The sequence below is a fragment of the Hylobates moloch genome, unplaced genomic scaffold (genome assembly GCF_009828535.3).
Source record: "Hylobates moloch isolate HMO894 unplaced genomic scaffold, HMol_V3 SCAFFOLD_3, whole genome shotgun sequence".
NCBI classification, from domain to species: domain Eukaryota; kingdom Metazoa; phylum Chordata; class Mammalia; order Primates; family Hylobatidae; genus Hylobates; species Hylobates moloch.
In genome coordinates, this window is record NW_026652278.1 from 110,774,290 (window position 1) to 110,802,289 (window position 28,000).

General features: G+C 37.3%; 1 protein-coding gene and 1 long non-coding RNA gene across 10 annotated transcripts in view; one reads left to right on the plus strand and one right to left on the minus strand.

Moving 5' to 3' along the window:
- LOC116463333 (uncharacterized) overlaps positions 1 to 1,838 on the minus strand; it is an 84,189-nt gene extending 82,351 nt beyond the window's left edge. For 6 of the 7 annotated variants that reach the window (XR_009212887.1, XR_009212886.1, XR_009212885.1 and 3 more), the window contains exons 1-2: positions 1,252 to 1,674; positions 821 to 873 (exon numbers count right to left, since the gene is read on the minus strand). This is a non-coding gene — a long non-coding RNA (uncharacterized LOC116463333). Of the gene's footprint in view, positions 1 to 820; positions 874 to 1,251; positions 1,675 to 1,710 lie in introns of those variants that run through there. The other variant, XR_009212882.1, reaches the window with a different exon arrangement.
- On the plus strand, positions 164 to 27,999 carry METTL14 (methyltransferase 14, N6-adenosine-methyltransferase subunit). 3 transcript variants are annotated; one of them, XM_058436706.1, is made up of 12 exons: positions 164 to 241; positions 1,867 to 2,008; positions 4,331 to 4,419; positions 5,774 to 5,861; positions 7,921 to 8,001; positions 8,369 to 8,456; positions 11,106 to 11,196; positions 13,869 to 14,010; positions 17,211 to 17,303; positions 20,576 to 20,692; positions 22,250 to 22,460; positions 26,636 to 27,999. In XM_058436706.1, the coding sequence occupies exons 2-12, from the start codon at positions 1,943 to 1,945 to the stop codon at positions 26,938 to 26,940; spliced, it is 1,371 nt and encodes a 456-aa protein (XP_058292689.1). In that variant the 5' UTR covers positions 164 to 241; positions 1,867 to 1,942; the 3' UTR covers positions 26,941 to 27,999. The 3 variants fall into 3 exon arrangements, with proteins under 3 accessions (XP_058292689.1, XP_032002277.1, XP_058292690.1); XM_032146386.2 differs by lacking the exon at positions 164 to 241 and having other exon boundaries at positions 1,778 to 2,008; XM_058436707.1 differs by lacking the exons at positions 164 to 241; positions 1,867 to 2,008; positions 4,331 to 4,419; positions 5,774 to 5,861 and adding an exon at positions 6,070 to 6,315.
- Position 28,000: the final 1 nt, after the last annotated feature.

The window sequence follows — 28,000 nt, forward strand, 5'->3', positions numbered from 1 at the left end:
AGGTAAGGAAAGGAGGGGCTACTCCAACTGGCTCTAGACTTTGTAAGGGACATAGCGATTGCTCTAGATGCCAGAAGCAGAGAGTAAAATACATGGGCAACAGCTTTCGCATGTTTCACCTTTTGATTTCCTGCCTGTACCTCCTGTGGGCAGAGTCTCACAGGAAGCCATCTAACAAGGAAGGCTGGGAAATGTAGTTTGCAGACTCCCTGCCTAGCCATCATCTCAAAGCAGAGGGTAGGTGAGTATGGGGTTCAAAGATTACAGGCAAGTAACCTGCATAGCACCTTATCAGGAAAAAAAAAACTCCTACATTAGACAGTAAACTCCATAAAGAAAAACTGACTTTAGTTTTTAATCTTTGACAGACTTTATAGACTCTAGGGCCTATCACAGTGCTTGCCATATAAAATGCTCAATCAATATCAACAGATATTTAAGTGAATAAATGCCTATTCTCACCATTGGTAAAATTTAAATCAGTATTCAACTTAAATGATTGCCAGATAATACAACTGATTTTTAAACAAATACACTTTAACTCACATGAACATAAATATTTTACAGTATCCAAGTAGTGCTGACATTACTCAAGGAATTGTTTAGGACTACTCGTTGAAAATTGTCTTTCAGATCTAGTTCTTGGGAAATACATTATAATTATTTCTATAAAAGTGGGCATGACTAGGGGAATCTAGTCTTGCCCACTTTTGGCCCAGCCTGACTCAACTGGTTTTGATCTGGATGACTTAATATTATTTCTGAAAATTAAATCCACTCTGAAAGAACAGACTTATTACTAATTTTGTTAAGTACTTACCGCGATTTCTAATTAAACTTGAGGCAACATGATGTCTTTGTCCACTTCCGCCACTGTAAGTTTGAAATAAGATGGTAAATGTGGTGAATAATAATGGTAATAACTCAAATAAGACTTTGGCCTTTGCTGCCATCCTATGAAGACAGAATCACCACCCCTCAGCCCTCACCCCTCACCCCCACAATCTGAGTAATTTCAGGAAGCTATTTGTTTCCTTATCCTTGGGTTATTTTCAGTTAAGACAAATGTACAAGCACAAAAAGGAGTCCCTTAGCTTCTGACTCCTAGGACATAAACCAAGACACACTTTACTATCACACACTCATTTCCCTAAAGGCAAGAAGCCAAAAAATGCATACTATAGTAAAATGAGAAACATTTCAAGGGACAGTAAGGTGTGGGGAAGAGTGGGCAGATGTTGTGGCTGTTACCTGCGTGAAGGTAAATAAAATATTAACAATAATAAGCACTTCTACACCACTATGTGCCAGGTGCTATTTATCCTTTCAATCACAGCTCTGTGAGGTAGACACTTATGAATCCCATTTTACAGATAAGAAAACTGAGGCTCACGAAGGTGGTTAACTAGCCAAGGGCACTCGGCTAGGAAGTGTGAGGCCAAGGTTCAATCCTAGGCAATCTGGCTTAAGTTTGTGTTCTGTTAAAAAAAAAAAAAAAAAGGTATCTGGCAATTTTTTAAACGTCAGGATCTGTGGAATCAATTGAAAAGGGAATAAACACTTCAGAAACTGTAATACACCAAGGGAACCTGCTATCCTGGGAAAAGAGAAATAAAGGAGAAGTCAGCTGACTGTCCTCCTTCAGACTAGCTCAGACCACCCCAACCCGCGAGGGCCCTGGAAACCCCTGTGGCGCAACAGACCACTTACTGAGTCCCTTCCAAGTGGCGTCACATAGCAAGCGTCCAGAAGGAGGCGGGACTTCCGGGCCAAGTGAGCCAATTCCGGCCGCGCCGGAAGTCTCTACTGCGGAAAGCTGTGAGGATACTCTGTTCATAAGCTCCCGGTGACTATTGTGTTTCACAGGCTTGGAAGAAGGGTTGGACAAGGGTTTACTGGCGATTGACAAGTACTCGGGGTAGTGAAAAGCAGGATTTGGAACATGGATAGCCGCTTGCAGGAGATCCGGGAGCGGCAGAAGTTACGGCGACAGCTCCTCGCGCAGCAGGTCCGCGGCCTTGGGGGCCCCTGTGGGAGGGATCGAGAATGCAAGTGCGCGGCCGCCTCCTCCCTCCACACCCCGCCTTTTTCCGTCCCCTCTCTACCTGCTGCTGTTAAGGCCTTTCTGGACCTGCGATCCTGATCCCTAGTTCTCCCTTTGTAGTTCTCAATTTTCGCGGAGATTCGAATGTTTTTCCAGTTCCTTCCGCGGTCTTTGTGGTGCTAACCGAATGCCAGGATTAGCCTTTAAGCTTTGTGGAACTCCCACCGAGTGTCTGGCATGTTCACGCCAGGATGTCATGTTATCCCCTACATTTCTCTTCACTATTTAAATGGTCATCTATTTCTTACTTTTTCTTCGTCGTCAGCCCCAAATTCTTGAGATTGTGGTTTCATTATGAAAAACGTTTACAGTATTTTCTTTGACATCTTTCTGAAGACAACACTGGAAGTAGCCTGAGTGTAAATTTTAGATTCTATAGAGTATCCTTGTCACATCCACAGTTAGTATTTGAAATCTTACTCTGTGTTAGTCACAATAATCTCCTGAAACAGGTATTATTACCTTCACTTATCAAGTAATGAAATAGGCTCCATAGATTAAGGAATTTTACTCCTGGTCGCTCACTTCTCTGCTGGGAAATAGAACCTAGGTTTGTCTCCCCAAAGCTTGCCTTCTAACATTGTCCTTCACTTCTTTCTTGTGTATGAGTAAGTTAACATTTGCTGATTAGTAGAGTGCACATGCAGAAAATACAGATTGTGCACAGTTCTACTTAAAATCGAGGCTGTATTTTCCATTCTAGTATTCAGATCAGTAAAAGTGATAGGAGCAATGCTATGTCATAGACTGTAGTTAGTCATCTTGCTGTTATTTTTCAGTAATGAAACTTGGTTTTAGTAAATGGACTTCTGAAACCTATCCTCTTTATGATCTGATGAACAGATTTGTGGAATACGGCTAAAACCGTGGGAACTTGGAATCAGATTTGTTCCTTTGTTCCTTATCCTGCTGGCATTACGATCTTGGGCAAATCAAGTATCCTTTCTAAGTCTTCTTTTCCCCAACTTCTTTTATCGTATTATCTTCAAAAATGTTCAGTAGCTCTTTGTTGCCACCACAGAAGATGTTTTACTCCTTAATATTGAATTCACACTTCTATTTGACTCAAGATACATTCATAGGACAATTATTTGTTGAGTGTTTTACACTCAACAGATGCCAGGGGCTCTAGCTTTTAAAGTCTTTTATGAATTGGTTGCACTTTAGTTAGCCAGCCTTATAACCATTATTTGTTTACATTTGTTTGTATTTTGCAAAATTTTCCCAACTGCCAAACAAAATTATGTTACCATTTTAAGGTAGTAAAGTTCAGCTTTGTGTCTATAAATAGTAAGATTTAGCTTGAGGAAAACTGGATAGATTTTTATTAGAGCATAGGATAAATAAGTTACATTATATAAGCTGATGCCTACAAAATGTTTAACATGGTACCCACAACCCTGTGCAAACATTGTCTTATCTGCTTTTTTTAGTTATTGCTATTGCAGGTTGAATATCTCTTATCTGAAATGCTTGGGCCAGAAGTGTTTTGGATTTCAGGTTTTTTTCAGGATTTGGAATATTCGCATATTGCTTACTGGTTGAGCATGCCAAATACCAAAACTCAAAATCTGAATGCTTCAGTGACCATTTCCTTTGAATGTCATGTCGGTACTCAAAAAGTTCCAGATTTTGGAGCATTTTGGATTTTGGATTTTCAGATTTGGAATGCTCAATTTATATTAAATTGTGTATATTACTTCACAGGAAATTGGCTAAAGTGTGTTATTTTCAAATACAGATGGTTCCAGACTTACTATCATTTGACTTAACAATTGACTTTATGATGGTTTGAGAGTGATAGGCATCCAGGCTGCTCATTGACTTACGATGGAGTTATGTCCTGATAAACCCATCATAAGTGGAAAATATTGTAAGTTGGAAACGCATTTACAACATTTATTTTGAAACAGATTTACTTTCAACTTACAGTGGGTTTATCAGGACATAACCTCATCATAAATCAAGGAGCAGCTGTATAACTGAAAGCATAAAATGTTTTGCCAGCTGTCAAACTCATTCTTAATGCAGTTTTTTTCCAGGGTTTTTCCAGTTTGTCTTGCAAGCTGATAATTCATTGTTGTGTGTGTGTGTGTGTGTGTGTGTGTGTGTGTGTGTGAATTAAGGTGTTTTTGTTTTTTAAGTAATATATTAAATGCTGCTACAAATGCCCAGAAAGGCTATCCAATGCATTGTAATCTAATTTCTGATTTTGCCTTTTCTCAGTTGGGAGCTGAAAGTGCCGACAGCATTGGTGCCGTGTTAAATAGCAAAGATGAGCAGAGAGAAATTGCTGAAACCAGAGAAACTTGCAGGTCAGTCAAATAATTTTTTTTTTTTTTGAGGCAGGGTTTCACTCTGTTGCTTAGGCTGTCTAGGCTGGAGTACAGTAGCATGATTATGGCTCACTGCAGCCTCGACTTCCTGGGCTCAAGTGGTACACCTGCCTTGGCCTCCCAAAGTGCTGAGATTACAGGTATGAGCCACTGTGCCGAGGCAGGTGGATCACTTGAGCCCAGGAAGTCAGGAGTTTGAGGCCAGTCTGGCCAACATGGTGAAACCCCATCTCTACTAAAAATACAAAAATTAGCCAGACGTGATGGCAGGCTCCTGTAATCCCAGCTACTGGGGAGGCTGAGGCAGTAGAATTGCTTGAAACCGGGAGGCGGAGATTGTAGTGAGCTGAGCCAAGATTGTGCCACTGCACTCCAGCCTGGGAGACAGAGTGAGACTCCGTCTCAAAAAAAAAAAAAAAAAAAAAAACTGTGAAAGGATTACTGTTTTAATAAATAACCCTAGGTAGGTATGTAGTGTATTAAGAAAAGCATCAAAATAATGATTTTAGACACAATGGTTTTTATTGTCAGTTCATTAATTATGAAATATTTATTTTCTGAGGATAGTAAGTTCCCATTTGTAAAGTACTTAGAAAATGGATGTTAGACTAAGAATTAGCATATATACTATAAATAAACAAATGTATTTAAAAATTTTTTTTTGGAGATGGAGTCTCACTCTGTCACCAGGCTTGAGTGCAGTGGCACGATCTCAGCTCACTGCAACCTCTGCCTCCAGGGTTGAAGCGATTCTCCTGCCTCAGCCTCCCAAGTAGCTGGGACTACAGGTGCGTGCCACCACCCCCAGCTAATTTTTGTATTTTTAGTAAACATGGGGTTTCATCATGTTAGCTAGGCTGGTCTCGATCTCTTGACTTTTTGATCTGCCTGCCTCGGCCTCCCAAAGTGCTGGGATTACAGGCATGAGCCACCATGCCCGGCCTAAAAATTTTTATAAAAGAAAATATACTTTATCCTAAAAGTGGTATTTATTTGGTAGTTCAGAAAGCATTTCAAAATTTTTTCGTTATTCTAGTTTTCAATTTGGACATCTGTTTTGCTCAAAACAGATTAAAATAATACATACTATATAAATTTATTTTCAATATGTCCCTTATGGCAGCTTCTTTTCTCATTTGGTTGCTTTCTCATAAAAATGAAACACAGAATTATCAATCAGGTTATTTGACTTTTTGGATGACTTATAAACTGCATAGATAGATATTCTTTAAAATTTGTCTTATTCTGTTTTTATAACCTGTTTATTATTATTAATAGATACATTTATACATCTTGTATATATTTGTGGGTGATATTTCTGTTTATTTTTCAGGGCTTCCTATGATACCTCTGCTCCAAATGCAAAACGTAAGTATCTGGATGAAGGAGAGACAGATGAAGACAAAATGGAAGAATACAAGGCAAGTAGAGAGTGAAATAAATTTATGGTCAAAGAAAACATAAATCCAAATGATAGATTCATATCCAGGAAAACGAATTTGATGGAAAGCCTAATTTTAAGATGTGCTAAAATAATTGTCAGTGGCATATGTTATCACCAGTTACATTAAGACCATTTTATCAGTTTTCTTATCTTTTCTTTTTTTTTTTTTTTTTGAGACGGAGTCTCGGTCTGTCACCAGGCTGGAGTGTAATGGCACAATCTTGGCTCACTGCAGCCTCCACCTCCTGGATTCTAAGGGATTCTTCTGCCTCAGCCTCCCAAGTAGCTGGGACTACAGGCGTGCACCACCATGCCCAGCTAATTTTTGTATTTTTAGTAGAGTTGAGGATTCACCATGTTGGCCAGGATGGTCTTGATCACTTTACCTGGTGATCCACCTGTCTTGGCCTCCCAGAGTGCTGGGATTATAGGTGTGAGCCACCATGCCCTGCCAGTTTTCTTATCTTAATGCAAGAGTTGTGTAGATTAAATTAGGTTATATATATGAGGCACTTAGCATGTCTGGTAAGAACTAGGTAATAATATTCTTTTTTTTTTTTTTTTTTTGTGAGACGGAGTCTCACTCTGTCACCCAGGCTGGAGTGCAGTGGCGTGATCTCAGCTCAGTGCAACTTCCGCCTCCCGGTTTCAAGCTATTCTTCTTTCTTCTGTCTCAGCCTCCCGAGTAGCTGGGACTACAGGCACGCGCCACCATGCCTGGCTATTTTTGTATTTTTAGTAGAGACAGGGTTTCACCATATTGGCCAGGCTCGTCTCTAACTCCTGACCTCGTGATCCACCCGCCTCGGCCTCCCAAAGTGCTGGGATTATAGGTGTGAGCCACCATGCCTGGCCAGCAGTAGGCAATAATATTCTTAAAGATGACTGAGGATATAAGCGTATCATAAACTTTGGGCCCAGTGTGGTGCCTCACGCTTGTAATCCCAGCACTTTGGGAGGCCAAGACGTACAGATCACTTGAGGTCAGGAGTTTAAGACCCTCCTGGCTAACATGGTGAAACCCTGTCTCTACTAAAAATACAAAAAATTAGCTGGGCATGGTGGCACACCCCTATAATCCCAGCTACTCAGGTGGCTGAGGCAGGAGAATTGCTTGAACCCGGGAGGCAGAGGTTGCAGTGAGCCGAGACCATGCGACTGCACTCCAGCCTGGGCAACAGAGTGACTCTGTTTCCCAAAAAAAGAAAAACCACAAAACTTTGGGTAATTGATTGGATCAGATTTTGAGAAGCTGCAGTCATCTTTTTTGCGGAGTTGTTATTCCATGTTAACAATATTGGATAGTACAATCAAGATATTTTTAAGATTTATGGCCTAGACTACATTGTAGAAATATTTCTGAAAGAGGCTCAGGCAAAACCCAACTTCTAACTTGTAATTGCAATATTTAGTTGAAATAGTTGAAAGTATTATGGTCCAAAAAACTTACTTTTGTTTTTTCAAGTTAATTGTATATAATAGAGATAAGAATGTATAGTTTCAATAAAATCTCTTGAAAGTTCAGTGAAATAATAGCTAATCCTGTGAATATTGTCTTATATGTTGCAGTTCTGATAATATGTAACTTAAATGTTTGAGACTTTTTTTATTAATTAAAATGTTAGTGATTATTTTAAGTCGAACTATATGCAGTTGCTGATATTCTAACCTTTTTGACCTTTAAGCTTAGCAGTTTCATATTGCAACATTGGTGGTCATATCTTTCATGACTCAAACTAGACTCTAACACTTATATAGTATTGTATATGAGATAATTAGTTTTAGACAAATCAACCAACAAAATAGTACTTACAGTAATTATTATTTATGATAGTGAGGAAATTTTTTTATGAAAATAATCAACTAGCTAGATCTAATGATGGGAAAGCGAAGACTTCAATGTTTGACTTTAATGCTAATTTAAAACATTTATTAAATCTTAAGGAAATAAAATATGTTGAGTTTTAATCAGGATGTGATAATTAGAGAAATAGCCCTTATTTGTAAAATATTTACTCAATCTTATGTTTTTCAAGGATGAACTAGAAATGCAACAGGATGAAGAAAATTTGCCATATGAAGAAGAGATTTACAAAGATTCTAGTACTTTTCTTAAGGTAAAGTAAATAACTTTCAAATTTTGTAACTCTTCATATTTAAGCTTATACCTGAAAAGATTTTAAATACCTGTTTGTCTTCAAGATATTTTTCAATTACTGAGGGATCATTGTTATAAAATAAAGATTATTTAAAATTACTTATGAAATAGTCTTCTGGTATTTGGTTATTTAGTGTGAGATAACAGTATATTAATATCAGTAGCTACTGAAAAGTAATAATTTTAGTTGTATTTTCAAATATTACTAATTTTTAAATCTATCAATTGATTGCATTTTATATGACCTTGTAATAGAAAACAGTACAGAGATAATTTATCTGCCATTACAATGCATGTTACAAATTTAATTTTGTTTTTAAATTTAGGGAACACAGAGCTTAAATCCCCATAACGATTACTGCCAACATTTTGTAGACACTGGACATAGACCTCAGAATTTCATCAGGGATGTAGGTATGTCAGATTTGTCAGATTTATTTGGAATACGCTATTGCTGACTCTCAATTACATGCATGTAATTTATCCAATTTGTGGATATTTCTAACAAAATTATTTTTCCAGCTTGATGTCTTTTTTTTGTTCTCAGTGCTTCTGGTATACCTTCTTTTTCTTTCTTTCTTTTTTTTTTTTTTTGAGACAGAGCCTTGCTGTGTTGCTCAGGCTGGAGTGCAGTAGGGTGATCTCTCTTGGCTCACTGCAACCTTTGCCTCCCAGATTCAAGCGATTCTCCTGCCTCAGCCTCCCAAGTAGCTGGGATTACAGGCACCCACCACAGTGCCTGGATAATTTTTGTGTTTTTAGTAGAGACGAGGTTTCACCATGTTGGCCAGGCTGGTCTCGAACTCCTGAGACTTCAGGTGATCTGCCTGCCTCGGCCTCCCAAAGTGCTGAGATTACAGGTGTGAGCCACCATGCCGGGCCCCACAGGGCCCGTATTTTCTATAATCGATATTACTATTTTTTTGTTTGTTTCTTTTTGGCTCCATTTGGTACTATGCCTATTCTTGCATTTTAGACAGATTTATTGAGATAATACTTATATACTGTACAATTCACTCACTTAAAGAGTTTTTTTTTAATGTATCCACAGAATTGTGCAACTATTTTCATAATCTATACTAGAACATTTGCATCTCCCCTAAGGAAGCCCTGTACCCATTAGCAGTCAGTCCCCATTTCCTGTCTCTCATCTACCCCTTCTCAGCCTTAAGTATCTGCTGATGTACTTTCTATTTCTATACATTTGCCTATTTTGGACATTTCATATAAATGAAATTATACAGTGTGTGGTGGTTTGTCACTGGCTTCTTTCACTTAGCGTATTTTTAAGGGTCATCGATGTTGAAGCATGTGCCTGTACTTCATGTTTTTAAATTGCCAAGTAATATGCTATTGTATATGTTTACCTTTCTGACAACTACTCACATGTGTTTCCAAGCAGCTGCATGATTTTACATTTTTACTAACAATATATGATGGTTCCAATTTCTTCACATCTTGGGCACTTACTATTATCTATTTTTTATTGTAGCCATCCTAGTAAGTGTGAAGTGGTATTTTATTGTGGTTTTGATTTGCATTTGCCTAGTGACTAATGATATTAAGCATCTTTTCTTTATGCTTATTGGCCATTTAAATATCTTTTTTAGAGAAATATCCTAATACTTTGTGTATTTTTAAATTATTTCTCTTTCTTTTTACTATTGAATAACGAGTCTTTTATATATTCTCTTTGTGTGTGGGTGTGGGCGTGTATTTTTTACATATTCTGAGTACAAGTCTCTTACCTGATGAATAATTTGCAAATAGTTTCTCGCATTCTGTGGGTCACTTTCTTGATAGTATATTTTGTAGCACAAACACTCTTTTTGATATAATCAAATTTAGTTTTTCCTTTGTTACTTGTAAGCAACATTACTCTTGAAATAGACTAATTTTAATGTTTTTATAAGCAAAATGTAGATGTAGCATAAAAGTTTATGGTTAAATTGTATAACCAAATTTAGACATAAACTGCTCTGCTCTTAGGATACCTGCCTCCCCAAGGCAAAGAAAACATACTTAGAAAACTATTACAGATTGAGGAAAAGTTGTACCTTCTGTTTTATAGATGATTAGAAGCTGACTCTGCTGTCTTGAAACTTGACTGTAATAAAATCTTCAAATTCATTTTATTTGAAATGTGATCTGCAACCACTGATTGAGGAAGCTTTACAAAATCGTTTTCTTTTTTTCTTTGATATTAAAGTTACTAATATTTGTACTTCTGGTTTTTAAATTAGGAAGTTCATATAATTTATGTTGTTATAAATATGCTTCCTGTTTGGAAAGAAAAGAAACACTCATTTTCTTTGCTTTGAATAACTATCCAAGAAATTAAGTAAAAATCTTAACAATCAGGTTCTTTAGGATAAGGAATTTTTTTTTTTTAGCTAAGAGGAAGGGGGAAAAGAATCACACAAGAAAGGTAGTTGTTTTTTTCTTTTTTCCTGAATGTTAAACTGGATGCTAGGGGTGATTGTTTAACTTAATAAATATGTGATATTAAGTGGCTTATTGACTTGGACTGGGTTTTAGAACATCTGGGTTTGTTTTTTTTTTCTTTTTTTTTTTTTTTGAGATGGAGTCTCGCTCTGCCACCCAGGCTGGAGTGCAGTGGTGCGATCTCAGCTCACTGCAAGCTCCGCCTCCTGGGTTCACGCCATTCTCCTGCCTCAGCCTCCCGAGTAGCTGGGACCACAGGCGCCCGCCACCACGCCTGGCTAATTTTTTGTATTTTTAGTAGAGACGGAGTTTCACCGTGTCTGCCAGGATGGTCTCGATCTCCTGACCTCGTGATCCGCCCGCCTCAGCCTCCCAAAGTGCTGAGATTACAGGCGTGAGCCACTGTGCCCGGCGAACGTCTGGGTTTTTACTTGCATGTCATTAGTTATGAAATCTGCATACATATTATTTAAAATTATTAGAAATTAAGCTTCCTTAAAGATATGAGTCAAGTGGCATGTGTATTATTTTGTTTTCTTGAGAGGGCTCATAACTTTTGAATTACTAATACTAACTTCAATTGAGTTGAATTCGGAATTTACTATTTTTTCTGCTCAGGTTTAGCTGACAGATTTGAAGAATATCCTAAACTGAGGGAGCTCATCAGGCTAAAGGATGAGTTAATAGCTAAATCTAACACTCCTCCTATGTAAGTGTTTTTATTCAATTACTGTTTATTCCCAACTCAGGCTTAAAGTATCAGTTTGTTTATCCTGTAACCTTTTTTCTTTTTCCTAAATTTGGCACTTATGTTAACATGCTTTATTACTCTGTTTCTTCTCTCTGCCTTTTTGTTTTTTGAAGGCTGGTGCTCATTATGTTGCCCAGGCTTGTGTCCATCTCCTGGGCTCAAGCAATCCTCCCACCTCAGCTGGACTACAGGCCTTTCAGCCATCACTCCTGGCTCTTTCTTTTCTTTTCTTTTCTTTCTTTTCTTTTCTTTCTTTTCTTTTCTTTCTTTTCTTTTCTTTCTTTCTTTCTTTTTTTTTTTGAGATGGAGTCTCGCTCTGTTGTCCAGGCTGGAGCGTGGAGTGTAGTGGCGCGATCTCGGCTCACTGCAGCGCCTACCTCCCGGGTTCAAGTGATTCTCATGCCTCAGCCTTCTGAAGAACTAGGATTACAGGCACACACCACCATGCCTGGCTAATTTTTGGCACACACACCATGCCTGGCTAATTTTTGTATTTTTAGTAGAGACGGGGTTTCACCATGCTGCTCAGGCTGGTCTCAAACTCCTGACCTTGGGTGATTTGCCCCCCTCAGCCTCAAAATGCTGGGATTACAGGCATGAGCCACCGCACTGAGCCCTATTTCTTCATTATAGCAAAAACGTTAATTTGAAACTCTGGTGCTGAGTTCACATGGGCTCTCAGTTTTTTTTCAGCTTTTCAGATAATTTGCTTAAAGTGCCTCTAAATATTTTTTCTTCTTAAAAGTCATCCAAGTCGGGCATGGTGGCTCACCCCTCTAATCCCAGCACTTTGGGAGGCTGAGGCAGGTGGATCACCTGAGGTCAGGAGTTTGAGACCAACATGCCCAACGTTCTGAAACCCCATCTCTACTAAAAATACAAAAATTAGCTGGGCATGGTGGCGCGCGCCCGTAATCCCAGCTACTCGGGAGGCTGAGGCAGCAGAATCGTTTGAACCTGGGAGGCAGAGGTTGCAGTGAGCCGAGATCGCACCATTGCACTTTAGCCTGGGTGACAGAGTGAGACTCCATATTCTTGATAGCTTACTTAAAATGCCTTTAAATGACTTCTTGTCAAGTAATTTGTTTGTTAAAGGAAGCTTAGAAAACTTAGATTCAGGAAAAGAAGAAAACAAATATTAATTACAGCTTAGCATTCTAAGATACTATTCTTAACAATTTGGAATATGATAATTCATTTCAACCGTTGCTAAACAGAATAATGTTTTCCTCAGAAATGTATATGAGATCTCTGAAATTGGAGAATTTAGCTTTGAATGTTTTGTACATTTAATGATATGATAAAATGTATTTTGGGCCGGGTGCGGTGGCTCACACCTGTAATCCCAGCACTTTGGGAGTCTGAGGTGGGCGGATCATTAGATCAACAGATCAAGACTGTCTTAGCCAACATGGTGAAACCCTGTCTCTATTACAAATACAAAAATTAGCTGGGTGTGGTGGCGCACACCTGTAGTCCCAGCTATTTGGGAGGCAGAGGCTGAGACAGAATTGCTTGAACCCAGGAGGTGGAGTTTGCAGTGAGCCGAGATTGTGCCACTGCACTCCAGCCTGGTGACAGAGTGAGACTCTGTCTCAAAAAAAAAAAAAAAAAATGTATTCTGTAAGTCATTAGAAGCACCACAGAATGTTTTAGTATGTGGAGAGGAAGTCTAAGTATACTGTAATATTCATCGTATTTTAAAATACACCTTTACTTGCTTGCTTATTTACTTATTTATTTATTTAAATAGAGACAGGGTCTCACTGTGTTGCCCAGGCTGGTCTCAAACTCCTGGGGTCAATTGGTTCTCCCACATTGGCCTCCCAAAGTGTTGGTATTATAGGCATGAGCCACCATGCCTGGCCTAAAATACACCTTTAATGAGATGTTGAGGTGGGAAGATCACTTGAGCCCAGGAGTTTGAGAATGTAGTACTCTATAATCAGGCCTGTGAATAGCCACTGCATTCAGCCTGAGCAATATAGTGAGACCTTGTCTAACAACAAAAAAAAAAACAAACACCCATTTACATTTAAAGTATTTTAAATTTAAAATATTTTCATGCTATGTGAAAATAACTTTTCAGCAAAGGCCAGTACTAACTTAGGTAGCATGAAAAGACTCTTTAGAAACATTTTTACTAATAAAAAAACTAATAAAAGAAAACTATATGAAAACTGTGTTTTAGGGGGAAGAATTTAAAGCTTACAGAGAAATGGGTTTTCTAGCTAAACAATTAAGAATAAAACAATGTGATATTCCTTAGAAAATTCAGCTGAGGATGGAAAGGGTTTCAGAGACACATCTGAGTATGGATTTTTAATATTGAGAGAAGAATATATTCTGGGTGTACATGGGGAATAATAGGACTTTTACTATGTAGTTTAATTACGTTCATGTCTTAAGAAAGATCACTGGTAGATGGTTTAAGTCGATACTGAAGAAAAAAAGACTCAATAAAAAGGCCTTTAGTAATTAGCTTACTGATTACTTTGTAAATAGTGTTTAGTAATAATGTTTAGTGATATCTAAGACATTTCTTTCATTACCATCTGTTAAGGTACTTGAAAATCTTATTTAAAAAGCATTTTTAAAAAAACCTCATTTTTAATGCTTTAATCAAATAGGTACTTACAAGCCGATATAGAAGCCTTTGACATCAGAGAACTAACACCCAAATTTGATGTGATTCTTCTGGAACCCCCTTTAGAAGAATATTACAGAGAAACTGGCATCACTGCTAATGAAAAATGCTGGACTTGGGATGATGTATGATCAAACTTTCTACATTGTAATGAATTATTTATTTTCAAATGAATATGTGTATTTGGTCAGAAAGTGAGATAATAAATATCATCCCTACTTTTGTAGGGATTATAAATACAGATTTATAGTGTAAATTATAGCTGAAGGTCCAAGGTACATTGACTAATATTACATTATCTTTAATTTGATTCTTCTTTTTGAGGCAAAAATTGAGCAGATAGCAAGTGAATAGGCTGTAGAAGACTCAAAATTTTGGTCTTAGAGTCCTTGGCTATATAGTTAGAGGAGTTTAAAAACAGAATGATTCATAATTCATTCTGCATTTGATTAGTTTCAGTAAACATCAGAGTTTTTTTATATATATAAAAACATGATTTCTACTCTTTAAACAGCTTACCGTGTAGTAAAGTATGGATAAATACCCTGTATGGACACATAATTACAATTTTGTTGATTAAACGATGGAGTCCTGCATAAGATGACATAAGAACAACTGAACAAACCAGAGTAGATGGGACATAGGAACATAGAGGAGGTGACACCTGAACAATATAAATGGATTAGTTGGAATTAGCCAAGAAAGATGTGGGACTGGGGTTACAAGCAGAAGGAACAACAAGAACAGAAGGGATGGAGGCAAACGACTATCTGGTTGTGGGGTGGAGGTCCTGTATGTAGGTTGGTATTGTTGGAACACAGATTGGGACTATCTTGAGGTGATGTGTTAGGAGTTTGGACTTTTATTCTGAAGACATTAATAAGTCTTTGAAGAGTTTTAACCAGTTTAGTGAAAAGGTCAGATTGGTGTTTGGAAGCTGGGCTAGAGTCTGGGAAAGAATTCTGGAAAAATGGCAGGCTGTGGTGGCTCACGCCTGTAATCCAGCACTTTGGGAGGCCGAGGCGGGTGGATCACGAGGTCAGGAGTTTGAGACCAGACTGACCAACATGGTGAAACCCTATCTCTACTAAAAATACAAAAATTAGCTGGGTGTGGTGGCACGCACCTGTAATCCCAGCTACTCAGGAGGCTGAGGCAGGAGAATAGCTTGAACCCGGGAAGCAGAGGTTGCAGTGAGCTGAGATTATGCCATTGCACTCCAGCCTGGGCGACACAGCAAGACTCCGTCTCAAAAAAAAAAAAAAAATTCTGGAAAAAGAATAATTAGAAGACTCTTTTCTTAGAGTAACCTAATGCTGAGATGAAGGCACGCTGAATTAGGGTAATAGTAGGAATGGAAAGAAGGTGATACATTCAGTAATGTTTAGGAGGTAGATTTGGTAAGATTGAGTGATTGGGATGAGGGGAAGAGTTAAGGATAACTCAGGGTTTCTATCTTGGGATAGGTGGATTGAATTATCACCAACAGAGTGAGTTTCAGAAGATGAGCAGGATTAGAGAGGTTAAATAATACTGAACAAGTTGATTTCTAGGTATATCTGAGACGTTCAAATGGAAGAGGTCATAGGAGTAAAATATGAAACTCTAAGGACAGGCAGATCTGGTTTCAAAATACATATTTTAGAGGATTATCACATAAAATCCATGTAAATAGATGAGTTTATCCTGGGATCGTGTCTCAGGATAAAAATGTGGACTGACAGTAAAGCCTGGGAAAACATTTACATTTAAAGACTACATATAAAAGAAATTTAAAAATGAGTTGTTCAGTGATGAATGAAGAGAACCAGGAGAGTATGAATGTAATGGAAACCAAGGGAACAGTGAGTTTCAGGGAGAGTGTAATCAGGAGCGTCCTGCACTTCTAGAAAAGATATGGGGCAAGGAAAGGACTGAAACTGGAAGACATGTTTCTTAGGAAATGGATTGGAATCTTTGCATGTCCCTTTCTGAGTTAATGGTAGTTACTACTCTTGGTAATATCTATTTTTCCAAGATTTACCTCCAATTCTTCCTCTTCCTTGAAGCTTTTCCTATTAGCTTTAATATTCCTAGCACTTTTATTTACATTTGTATGGCTCCTATAATGTAAAAGTTTTTCCCCTTCCCTGTTTAAAGTGTTATCTGTGTTTATTGTTGAAAAATCAGAAAAGTGCACAGAATGTAGTATTTCTAAGACTTAAGATTAAAGACTTAATGCTCTTGTATTTATTGCAGAGAAGTTTTCCAGATGGGTATAAATTTACGTTCCTTTCAGTGAGTTTAAGAATGTCTAGTTAGCCATATCCTCATTAAAGTTGAGTATTAATATTAAAAACCATTTTTTATCAGTTTGATCAAAAGAAAAAATTTAAACAATGAATCTGATTATGTCCTTTATTAATAATTAGGCAGAATTTTGTTTTCTCTAGCCAATCCGTGAGGTTTCAGCAGTGAAGGTACAAGAGTTTCAATTAGATACAATAAACTAATACAGTTTTTAAAATAAAGAAATTCTATTTTATATGCAAATTCTTGATTTCAGTTTAATTTCACTGTACTTCAACTCTGGCTGGCATACTGAAAAATTTTGTCTGGCCCCAGAGCCCTAAGCTCTTTAACTTTTATGAGATACTGTCCTAAAGAAAGTGCCAGTAGTTAATGTAATAAACAAAATGTAAATAAGAAAAGTGGGTTTCACAGGTATTCTTTTTCATGTTAGAGTCAGTAGTGGTCATTGTGTTTTACTTAAGAACACAAGCATTAAAGTATCAACACTTAACTTTTAGAATTAGTGTCAAAAGAGAATTTTTTTTTTTGGCATTTCAGACTTAAAAGTAGTAATCGTAGCAAAATATGTATATTGATTTATTGAGAAGTTCTTCTGTAGACACTGGATATCACAGTCCTCCCAAAACACTTATTGTTATATTTTATTTTAATTTTGTCCCTAATATTGGGCTCAGTTAAGTGCTTCGTTCTTTTTCAGTAAATGATAAAACATTGCTGGAGAATCTGTCTCAAGCTCCATCTTAAAAGATTCCATAAGTCTATAGCTATTGTTTCCTATAAGCTCTTTCCATATAAAAGCAAGTGTATATATGTATATATGTGCACACATGTGTGTGTTGTTTGTATATAAAGTAACAAAACAATAGAACAAGTAATTTTAAGGATAACATTTATTTTCTATTATAGTTCCTAATGGAAACTAATACACTTAAGGAACACATCTATCCTAATAAATCTTAATTGTTGTTCTTTTGGATTTAGGATGAATGGGAAACAAAATGCTTTCATGCAATATTGTTTTGATTTCTTACAGATTATGAAGTTAGAAATTGATGAGATTGCAGCACCTCGATCATTTATTTTTCTCTGGTGTGGTTCTGGGGAGGGGTTGGACCTTGGAAGAGTGGTAAGATGGTGCTTTTATAAAGTGGATTTTTAAATTAATAAGAAAAAAATGTAACAGTATGTTGCATAGGATGTTTGAAAGTGGATGTTATTTTGTCCTTTGTTTCTTAAATAATTCTAAAATAGTGAGAAAAAAACTGTCCAGAAAAGAACAGAAGAAAGGCAATACTTGTAAGTTAGTTTACCAGCACTGGGGATGAATGTGTCGCTCTTTCAAAAGACACTTCATTACAAGTACAGGAAGAGAACAGCTTAAAGATTTGAAACTCCAAATTATACCTCAAAAATGAGCTGCTTGGTATCATTTACAATTCTTTATGAGTAGCTAAAAAGTTTTCTATGAGTAGCTAAAAGTATTCAGGAGCATTGGCTCCTGAAATCCAAATGGAAGTCAAATAAAATTGGAAAAGTAACACAGCATATAGAAGACATGAATGAATGAGAAAGAAGTTATAATACCTGAACTTATTTTAAGTATCTAGTATTTAATTGTATTTCACAGCTTTTTTATTTTTTATTTTTTTATTGGAGTGTTTTTTTTTTTTTTTTTTTTTTTTTTGAGACAAGGTACCAATTGTATTGCCCAGGCTGGAGTACAGTGGCACAATTGTGGCTTACTGCAGCCCCGACCTCCTGGACTCAAGCAGTTTTCCCACCTCAGCCTCTTAATAGTTGGGACCACAAGCACACCACCACCCCTGGCTAATTTTTTTAGTATTTGTAGAGATGAGGTCTTGTTATGTTTCCCAGGCTGGCCCCAAACTCCTGGGCTCAAGGGATCCTCCCACCTCAGCCTCCCAAAGTGTTAGGATTACGGGCATGAGCCACCACCCCTGGCCCTGATTGGCCTTCGCCAAAAGGAACAAAATAATATATATGCTGTTTTAAACAAGAATAACAACAGTATTATGACTAGGTATCAGAAGTCTTAATTTTGCTCTCAATTCAGCTGCTATGCAACAGTAAGACTTTGGGCAAAAAGATACTCACTCTTGAGGGTCTCAATTTCATCACATTTTATTGGTTGACACTTTACGTTTTTATGACATATTAGTTATTATACACCAAACTATCTCATTTAATGATTCCAATTTGGGGAGGTATCCATTTGACAATTGAAAAATTTAGGTAGGATTATATGAGATAATAAGTATGATTATATGGAAATAAGATTGTGCCCAAATTCTGAAATTCTACAATTACTTTATATTCTTTATATAAATAGTAAGGCTGTTGGGTAACATCATTGCTGCCATCATTTATTAACTCCACGGTAGACTATAACTGTATTTCAGTTGGATATCTCCATTTTTTTGGTGGTGGCTCTTCAAGATGCTATAGAAAAGTAAGAGCGAAACATACATGTTTTTATAGGTATATTGGTATTTACTTTGTTTTAACTTTAATATCTGACTTTGATCTTTCCTCTGATTCCCCAAATTAGATTGAAAATGATTAGGAGGTTTTTATCTTTTTTTTTTTTTTTTTTTGAGACAGAGCCTTGCACTGTCGCCCATGCTGGAGTGCAGTGGTGTGATCTTGGCTCACAGCAAAACTCTGCTTCCCAGTTGAAGCAGTTCTCCTACTTCAGCCTCCTGAGTAGCCATCCAGGAAGTTTTTATCTTATTTGCTTATGTAGCAGTTTATCATACTGGTGAGAGTTTGGCGAAAAATGATTTAAAAAAATAATTCAGCATGAGAAATACTCATAATCTTTTGATAAATTAGTGGATTAGGACATGTAGAATTTAGGTCATAGTGATGTTAATGACACCTGGTGCAAAATAAATATTTAGTAACAGGAACAGATATTGATCTTGATTTTGGAGATTTTAAAATAAAATTCTGGTGGGCACAGTGGCTCATGTCTGTCATCCCAGCACTTTGAGAGACAGAGGCGGCAGATCACTTGAGGCCAGGAGTTTAAGACCAGCCTGGCCAACATGGTGAAACCCCATCTCTACTAAAAATGCAAAAATTAGCATGGCATGGTGGCACGTGCTTGTGGTCCCAGCCACTTGGGAAGCTGAGGCATGAGAATCGCTTGAACCTGAGAGGTGGAGGTTGCAGTGAGCCAAGACTACCACACTGAACTCCAGCCTAGGTGAGACTCTGTCTCAAAAAATAAAATAAAATAAAATTCTAAGTTTCATTTTGAGGTGTTATCTTACATTACCCAATAAGCATTCCTGAAAAGTGTATGTTTTATACTCTACTATATCTTTTTTTTTTTTTGGTTCAGGGGGAACTCCCAACAGGATTTCCTGTGGTGGAAAGGAAGCTTGTTGGAAGGTTTTATTACTATTATTATTATTATACTTTAAGTTCTGGGATACATGTGCAGAACGTGCAGGTTTGTTACGTAGGCATACACGTGCCATGGTGGTTTGCTGCACCCATCAACCCGTAATCTACATTAGGTATTTCTCCTAATGCTGTCCCTCCCCTAGCCCCCAACCCACCTCTACTATATCTTTATATGTACTTGATCATCATACCAGCAATACCATACTTATTTATTTATTTTTCCCTCCTTTACTCTTAAATTGATGGGGATAGGGACTGTGTCTTATTCATGTTTTTATTTCCAGCAGCTAACCAGCACTGGCATATGGTAGACTTTCAGATGTCACTGTGAGCAATCATTTAGCTGGTATTTGTTTTATGTTAATATATAACAGCTTCTAGGACATTAAGGTTCACATCTCTTATTTTCTAGATTATATAGAGATGAAAGTACCATTTTACCCAACAAAGAGATACACGTAACAATTTTAAGTTTGAACATTTTTACAGTTGTATTAAATATAGAAATAAAGTTTTATAAGACTCTCATTTGAAGTTAGCATTTAGAAAATTTTCAACAGTATATACCTTTGTCAGAGAATAGAATATTGAGCTGGCAGGAATCAAATTGTATTTTGGATTATTTTGTGATTACAGAAGGTCTTGAGTGCTTACAATTTAAAACCCCGTGTCCATTGATGACAACAGAATGTAGAATTGGGAGATGATGTAATCCTTTCTATGTTTTGATATTTAACTATATATGTGACATTGATATCCAAAAGATACATATGCATTCCGTATTATGGCTATATATTTAAAGACTAGCATTTCTTTTTATATTCTACACTGAAACAAAATTACCTGGAAACCTTGGAATATAGTGTCTGAAACCTCTAGAAAGTTTTTTTTAATGCTGGCGGTTATTGTAAGTATTGTTTATTTCTTTAAGTTAAGGATTTGTGTTTAAAATTCTTTTGTTTCTAGTGTTTACGAAAATGGGGTTACAGAAGGTGTGAAGATATTTGTTGGATTAAAACCAATAAAAACAATCCTGGGAAGACTAAGACTTTAGATCCAAAGGCTGTCTTTCAGAGAACAAAGGTATTGCCTTTACTGATTTGCTTTTTAAAATTTTCATGATTTTCTCTCAAGCTTTTCCAAATCACTATATACTGTTTAACTTTAGTGAAAAGATCCTTTTCTTAGACTTGTAAAGACAGCATTGAGCATTACAGGAATACATCCAAATTAGTTTTAAAATGTTTTATTCATTATCTTAGATCAACCCCACCATGCTAGAAAGGGGAGTATATATTCCTCCATGTCCTAAATGCCGTATTTCTAAGTTAGGTAAAGGCTTTTGATCACACTGACCCACAGAATTTTTCCAGGCTCAGAAAGAAGAGATAGCAAGACTCTAGCTGGCCAGCTTAGAGACGTATTTCTCTCTTCTTTCCTTCTTTTTCCTTTACAAGAACTCCTGAGAACTTCTGTTTCTTGTGACTCTACCCTGCTAGTATCAGGCTTTAACAGTTTTTGTTCTTACTTTTTAGGGAGCCACTGGTGGGAGGGTCTTTCTTATTAAATCTTTTTTGGACTGGAATCATGCCTAGGTAATGAAGCCTCCGTAAAATCCCAAGACAGGAGTTGGAGAGCTTCTGGGTTGGTGAACCTGTGGAGTTTCTGGGACAGTGGTCTGCTTGGAGAGGGCACAGCAGCTCCATGCCCCATGCCTCATGCCCCATACTTTTCACTATGTGTCTCTTCCATCTGGCTATTTTTGAGTTGTATCTTTTTATAATAAATAGGTCATAATAAGTGAAGAGCTTTCCTGAATTCCTCAAGCTGTTCTAGCAAATGATCTAACCTGAGGAAGAGGTCATGGGAACCTCTGATTTATAGGCAGTTGGTCAGAAGCACAGGTGACAATCTGGACTTGTGATTGGTATCTGAAGGTGGGGCATTCATGTGGTTCTCAGCCCTTGACCTGTGGGGTCTGTACTAACTAGGTAGATAGTGTCAGAATTGAATTGAATTATAGTGTTGATGGAGAAGTGGAGAATTGGCTTGGTATGGGAAAAACCCACACATCTGGAATCAGAAATGAAGTATTCTGAAAATACTGAGTGTTGTAAGTGAGTGCGTAGAAAAGAGTTTGTTTTTCTTATTTACATGGCAGTCTTTCCTCATCCAGAGATCTAGGTTTTCCTGTTGTTTTGTTGCCCATAGAACTGTATCTCACCAGAAATGGTGGCTCACTTCTGTAATCCCAGCACTTTGGGAGGCCAAGGTAGGTAGATCATTTGAGCCCAGGAATTTGAGACCAGCCTGAGCAACATGGCGAGACCCTGTCTTTATGAAAATTTAAAAATTAGCCAGGTGTGGTGGCGTATTCCTGTGGTCCCAGCTACTTGGGAGGCTGAGGTGGGGGGATCACTTGAGCCCGGGAGGTCAAGGCTGCAGTGAGCTGAGATCATGTCACTGTACTCCAGCCTGGGTGACAGAGTGAGACCCAGTCTCAAAAAAGAAGAGAAATAACTGTATCCCAAAGATTCGGAGAAATGAGGATTGTTTTAGAATTGAGGACATCAGAAACGTGAAAGGTGTTGGAATGACCGTTGATGAAAACAGATTAATTGGTCTGCTCTTGTTATTTAGGAACACTGCCTCATGGGGATCAAAGGAACTGTGAAGCGTAGCACAGACGGGGACTTCATTCATGCTAATGTTGACATTGACTTAATTATCACAGAAGAACCTGAAATTGGCAATATAGAAAAACCTGTAGAAATTTTTCATATAATTGAGCATTTTTGTCTTGGTAGAAGACGCCTTCATCTGTTTGGAAGAGATAGTACAATTCGACCAGGTAGGACCTCAGTTAACAACTTTATGATTCTTTGGGTTATGCATGTCAAGAAATAGGACATGGTGCTGTGTAAAATAAAGTTCTTATGCATTTGATTCCTTTTCTTGCTGTACTTTAAATATGAACAGTTTCAGGTCCACAGCAAAATTGAGAGGAAGGCACAGAGACTTTCCATATACCTGCTGCCCCCACACATGCAGAACCTTTCTAGTTATCAATATCTCCCAACGGAGTGGTACATTTGTTACAAATGATGAACCTACATTGACACATCATAATCACTCAAAGTCCACAGTCTACATTAGGATTCACTCTTGGTGTAATAATTCTGTGAGTTTAGACAAATGTATAATGACATCTATCCACCATTATAGGATCATACTCAATAGTTTCACTGCCCTAAAAATCCTCTGTGCTCCACTTATTCATTCCTACCCACAACTCTTGACAACCACTTATCTTTTTACTGTCTCCATAATTTGCCTTTGTCAGAATGTTATATAGTTGGAATTGTATAGTATGTAGCCTTTTTGGATTGGCTTCTTTCATTTGGTAATTGGCATTTAAGATTTCTCCATTCCTTTTCATGGTTTGATAGGTCATTTCTTTTTAGTGCCGAGTAATATTCCACTGGATGTACCACAGTTTTTGTATCCATTTACCTACTGAAGGACATCTTCCAAGTTTTGACAATTATGAATAAGCTACAATGGAAATCTGTGTACAGGTTTTTGTGTGGTCATAAGTTTTCAGCTCCTTTGGGTAAATACCAAGGAGCACAAATGCTGGATTGTATGGTAAGAATATGTTTAATTTTGTAAGAAACTGCCAAGACTGTCTTCTGAAGTGCCTGTACCATTTTGCATTTCCACCGGCAGTGAGAGTTCCTGTTGCTCCACATCCTCACCAGCATTTGGTGTTGTCAGTGTTCAGGATTTTGGCAATTTTAGTGTGTGTGTAGTGGTATCACATTGTTGTTTTAATTTGCATTTTTCTAATGACATATGATGTAGAACATCTTTTCATATGCTTGTGTGCTATCTGTATGCCTTTTTTGGTGAAATGTCTTTTAAGGTTTTTGGCCCATTTTTTATTTGGCTGTTTGTTTTCTTATTGTTGAGGTTTAAGAGTTACTTGTATATTTTGGAGAATAGTACTTTATCAGATTTGTTTTTTGCAAATATTTTCTCTTATTCGGTGACTGTCTTCTCATTGCCTTGTTGCATGTTTATTTTCATTTAATTTCTGCTTTTTTATTTTCTTTCTACTTTCTTTGGATTTACTTGCTATCTTTCTATCTGAAGTATTTTTAGATTGATATTCAGGTTAGGGGTACAGGTTTAATTTTGTACTTGTAAACTACTAGTACAAAAAGAAAGAAAGAAATTGAATAGGCAAGAGTTTCAAGAAAGAAACTCTTGCAAAAATTTAGTATTAGCTACATGTAAATAAGGAAGAAAAATTTGATTGATCAAAGTGTAGATGTTTGGGAGTTAGCCATATAAATAATAGTATGTGCAATTGAGAGTCTGTTCAAGAGACCTTAATTTATGGCCAGGCACTGTGACTCACGCCTGTAATCCCAGCACTTTGGGAGGCCAGGGTGGGCAGATCACTTGAGGTCAGAGTTCGAGACCAGCCTGGGCAACATGGTGAAACCCTGTCTCTACTAAAAATACAAAAATTAGCTGGGTGTGGTGGTGTGTGCCTGTAATCCCAGCTACTTGGGAGGCTGAGGCAGAAGAATCGCTTGAACCTGGGAGGCAGAGGTTGCAGTGAGCCGAGATTGTGCCACTGTACTCCAGCCAGGGTGACAGAGTAAGACCCTGTCTCAAAAAAAAAAAAAAAAAAAAGACCTTAGTTTATTAAGTTGCTCCTCAAATACACTTCTTCCTCAAGGAAATAGCCTAAGGTATTTCACATATACCTTAGGAATACAATTTACCATTGCTTTAAAATAAAATTTACAGATAACTATGTGAGTCAAATACACTCTGAAGCCAGACAATTTTTTTTTTTTTTTTTTTTTTTTTGAGACCGGTTCTCACTCTGTTGTCCAGGCTGGAGTGCAGTGGCACGATCTTGGCTCACTGCAACCCCCACCTCCCAGGTTCAAGTGATTCAGCCTCCTGAGTAGCTGGGACTGCAGGCATGTGCCACCACGCCTGGCTAATTTTTTGTATTTTTAGTAGAGATGAGGTTTCACCATGTTGGCCAAGCTGGTCTCGAACTCCTGACCGCAAGTGATCGCCCGCCTCGGCCTCCAAATTGCTGGGATTACAAGCGTGAGCCACCACACACCCAAGCCAGACTATTTTAAACTTACTATGTTCTTAGTAATACCTTTAGAATTTCTAGTAAAACACAATGTTGCCATGCAGAATTTGGAGGAGAGGGGAATCCCTTGGACTTCTATAGCCAGTGTACTCTGCAAAGATTTCCATGTTTTATGTAAGAGACAGCATAGCAAGGGAGACAGAGTATTAGTTATTTTTATTATATCTTTAAATTTTCTGTTTCTTATTCTTTGTTTGTGGTGTTCCACATATATTGAATATTATCTTCCATAATACCACAGACATGCCAAAAAACAAACTAGAAGGCAGCAAATAAAAATCTCATGGATTTAATAGTCAGTGAGAGCCCATAGGTGTGGAATGTGCTCTTGATCATGGTATCTGCCAGGTAATACATAAAAGACACATTATAATTGACCTTTTTTTCTTCAACTATTACAAATCTTACTGTATTCATGCACTTTTAGAAACTAAGAATGTTTTTAAAAACAATGAACTAAGTATTTTACAGAAATGGCTACTGTATTTTAGAATGTGATCCTAGTGAAATATTTTTCATTTTATAGCTTTTTATGATGCATCTACTTTTCTAAGAAATAACCTAAGGATGATGGGGCAGATACATTATAAACCTAATTTTGCAGATAACCTAATTCTTACAGATAATTGGACCTGCCCCAAATAATGCTGTGTCTCTTGTAATGCTCCAGAGGCATATTTTCAGGGTCCCCTGCAAAGGGCATGTCTGTAAGAGTCACCACACCCAAAGAATCCCAGAACATGGTGTCTGTATTGGGTATTTGTAGTTCCTTCCATTCTAAAGACAGTTTAATCAATCAGAAAATATCCTTATTACAAGCAAAGTTGTCTAGCAATATAATTGGCAAAATAGCTTTTTACCTACGGAAGTATAATGTGCAGTGGAGATTCTGAGATAGAAGAAATACTTTTCATTTCATGTAAGAAATATATTTGAATTGGATGTTGAAGGGTGGGATTTTTAACAGGTTGACAGGATAGAAAAGAAAATAATATGGGCACAAAAATCGGGGTTAGTATAGAAACAGTTACTATAGTAGTTCATTGTTTTACTTAGAGGTTCATGAAAAGCATTAATGAGAAGTGTTATTGGAAAGTTCATTCAGCCATCATTGTAAAAGATCGTAGATTTCATATTTATGAATTTGGGCTTTGTGGAAACAGTTGGAACGTTTTTGAGCAGAGAAGTGACATGTTTTAAGCTTTGCTTTAGGCTTTCCACTTTTAGAGGGAGAAGAAGCTATAGGTTGGGAGATCATTACAGTACATATGTGTGTCTGTTACACATGTGTTATGTGGTAGGGTATTGACCTTGTAAAAAAAAATAAAGGCTTAAATTTGAGGGTGGCAGTAGAAATGGAAAGATAGGAATGAGTGGGAATAAGATGGTAGTGGTTGAATTTCTCAGACCTATCAACTGAGAATATTTTCTAGTTAGCAAGTGTAGAGCAAAAGTTGGTTCCAAGATTTTAATCAGAAAATGGCACCATTTACATAAATAGGAAGATTATATATAATTTATTACAGTTTCACTAAACCCAAACTCTGTGTAATGTAAAGGATTTTTTTTCTCTAAGTTCTATTCTCACAAAAGATAGTACGTGGATGAGGAGGATATTTTACAAAAGTTACAATCCAGGAGGAGAAACAAGACATATACCTGTGAAATCTTTAAAACATGACCACAGTTAAGTGCCATTCTGTAAAAGAGATCAGTATTGGATGAATGATCGGGACATCTTTAAGAATGCATTGGGGATTTGAACTAGCTTCTAAAGAATTAATAAGAGAGGAGAGAATTGCAAATAAAAAGTACAACCTTTTTTTCCTCCATTTCAGGCTGGCTCACCGTTGGACCAACGCTTACAAATAGCAACTACAATGCAGAAACATATGCATCCTATTTCAGTGCTCCTAATTCGTACTTGACTGGTTGTACAGAAGAAATTGAGAGACTTCGACCAAAATCACCTCCTCCGAAATCTAAATCTGACCGAGGAGGTGGAGCTCCCAGAGGTGGAGGAAGAGGTGGAACTTCTGCTGGCCGTGGACGAGAAAGAAATCGATCTAACTTCCGAGGAGAAAGAGGTGGCTTTAGAGGGGGCCGTGGAGGAGCACACAGAGGTGGCTTTCCACCTCGATAATTGTTGAAGACATTGAACCTATTCATCCTCCTCTAACCTTCTTTATTGCAATTAAATATCAAGTGGGAGACTTAACTTTAGAACTCACTTCCAGCTTGCACTTTGCTTTAATTTCTCTGAGCTGCAGGGTCTTAGCCAGCCTCGCTTGCAGTTGTCACACACACTGTCTAGTTTTTTTCAGGATAAATGAATGATTCTGCCTTTTGTTATGTGCATGAACAGAATGGAACAACTCAAGTAGCTTCATCTTCAGAGACTGAATTTATTCTGATAGATTTCAACTAATTACAAAGGATTTTGCTAATTTTTGGGAATAAATAATGGAAAAAGATCCAGTCTGTGGTATCATGCTAGTGCTGACAGGAGCTGGTAATGCACATCCCGTCACTGCTGCTATAGCAAATGAGGAGCTGTTTGGGTCCTTGATAGAATAGGGTTGGAAAAGATGGTAAGCTTCTGTCAGGGTTTTAACGTTTTCTTGATGAAACAATAAAAAGAGGTAAGCTTTTTTCTTTTTTTTAAGTTTTAAATAAACTCAGATATAATTTGAATACTGAGGAAATTAAGAGACTTTGAACAAAATCACCTCTTCCCAAATCTAAATCTGATAGGGGAGGTGGAGATTCCAGGGGTGGGTGAAAGAAGAGATAGAACTTAGTAGGCAGACTTAAAAAAAAAAAAAAAGTTCATCATCATAATCTCAATTTTGTGGCTATGACTCCTAATCACGCTTCCTAAGAAGCAAAGGAGGACACCTTCATGTGCTAGATAGCACTGTGGTGTGGACTTGAACTTGGATTGACCTTAAGTTTTATATTCCTCAAATAAAAGAGAGGCAGCAACAAGATACCTCATTATCAGATGCTTGGTTTAAACATTTTGGGACTAAAATACTTGGTGTGATGTTTGTTTTTAAAATTATATAAGACTTTATGCTGTCACTTCTCTTGCTATACTGTAATTCATGTTTTAAATGAATTTGATAATGAAATTATACTATTATTCTTGATGAATGCTTTTCTTATTTTTATGATTTTTCTAATGAAACTTTAAACTTTTG

Coding starts and splice junctions, on each gene's coding strand:
- METTL14 (XM_058436706.1), top strand. CDS start 1,943: ATGGATAGCCGCTTGCAGGAGATCCGGGAGCGGCAGAAGTTACGGCGA. Junction 5,862..7,920: donor ACAAAATGGAAGAATACAAG/GCAAGTAGAGAG, acceptor ATGTTTTTCAAG/GATGAACTAGAAATGCAACA. Junction 14,011..17,210: donor AATGCTGGACTTGGGATGAT/GTATGATCAAAC, acceptor GATTTCTTACAG/ATTATGAAGTTAGAAATTGA.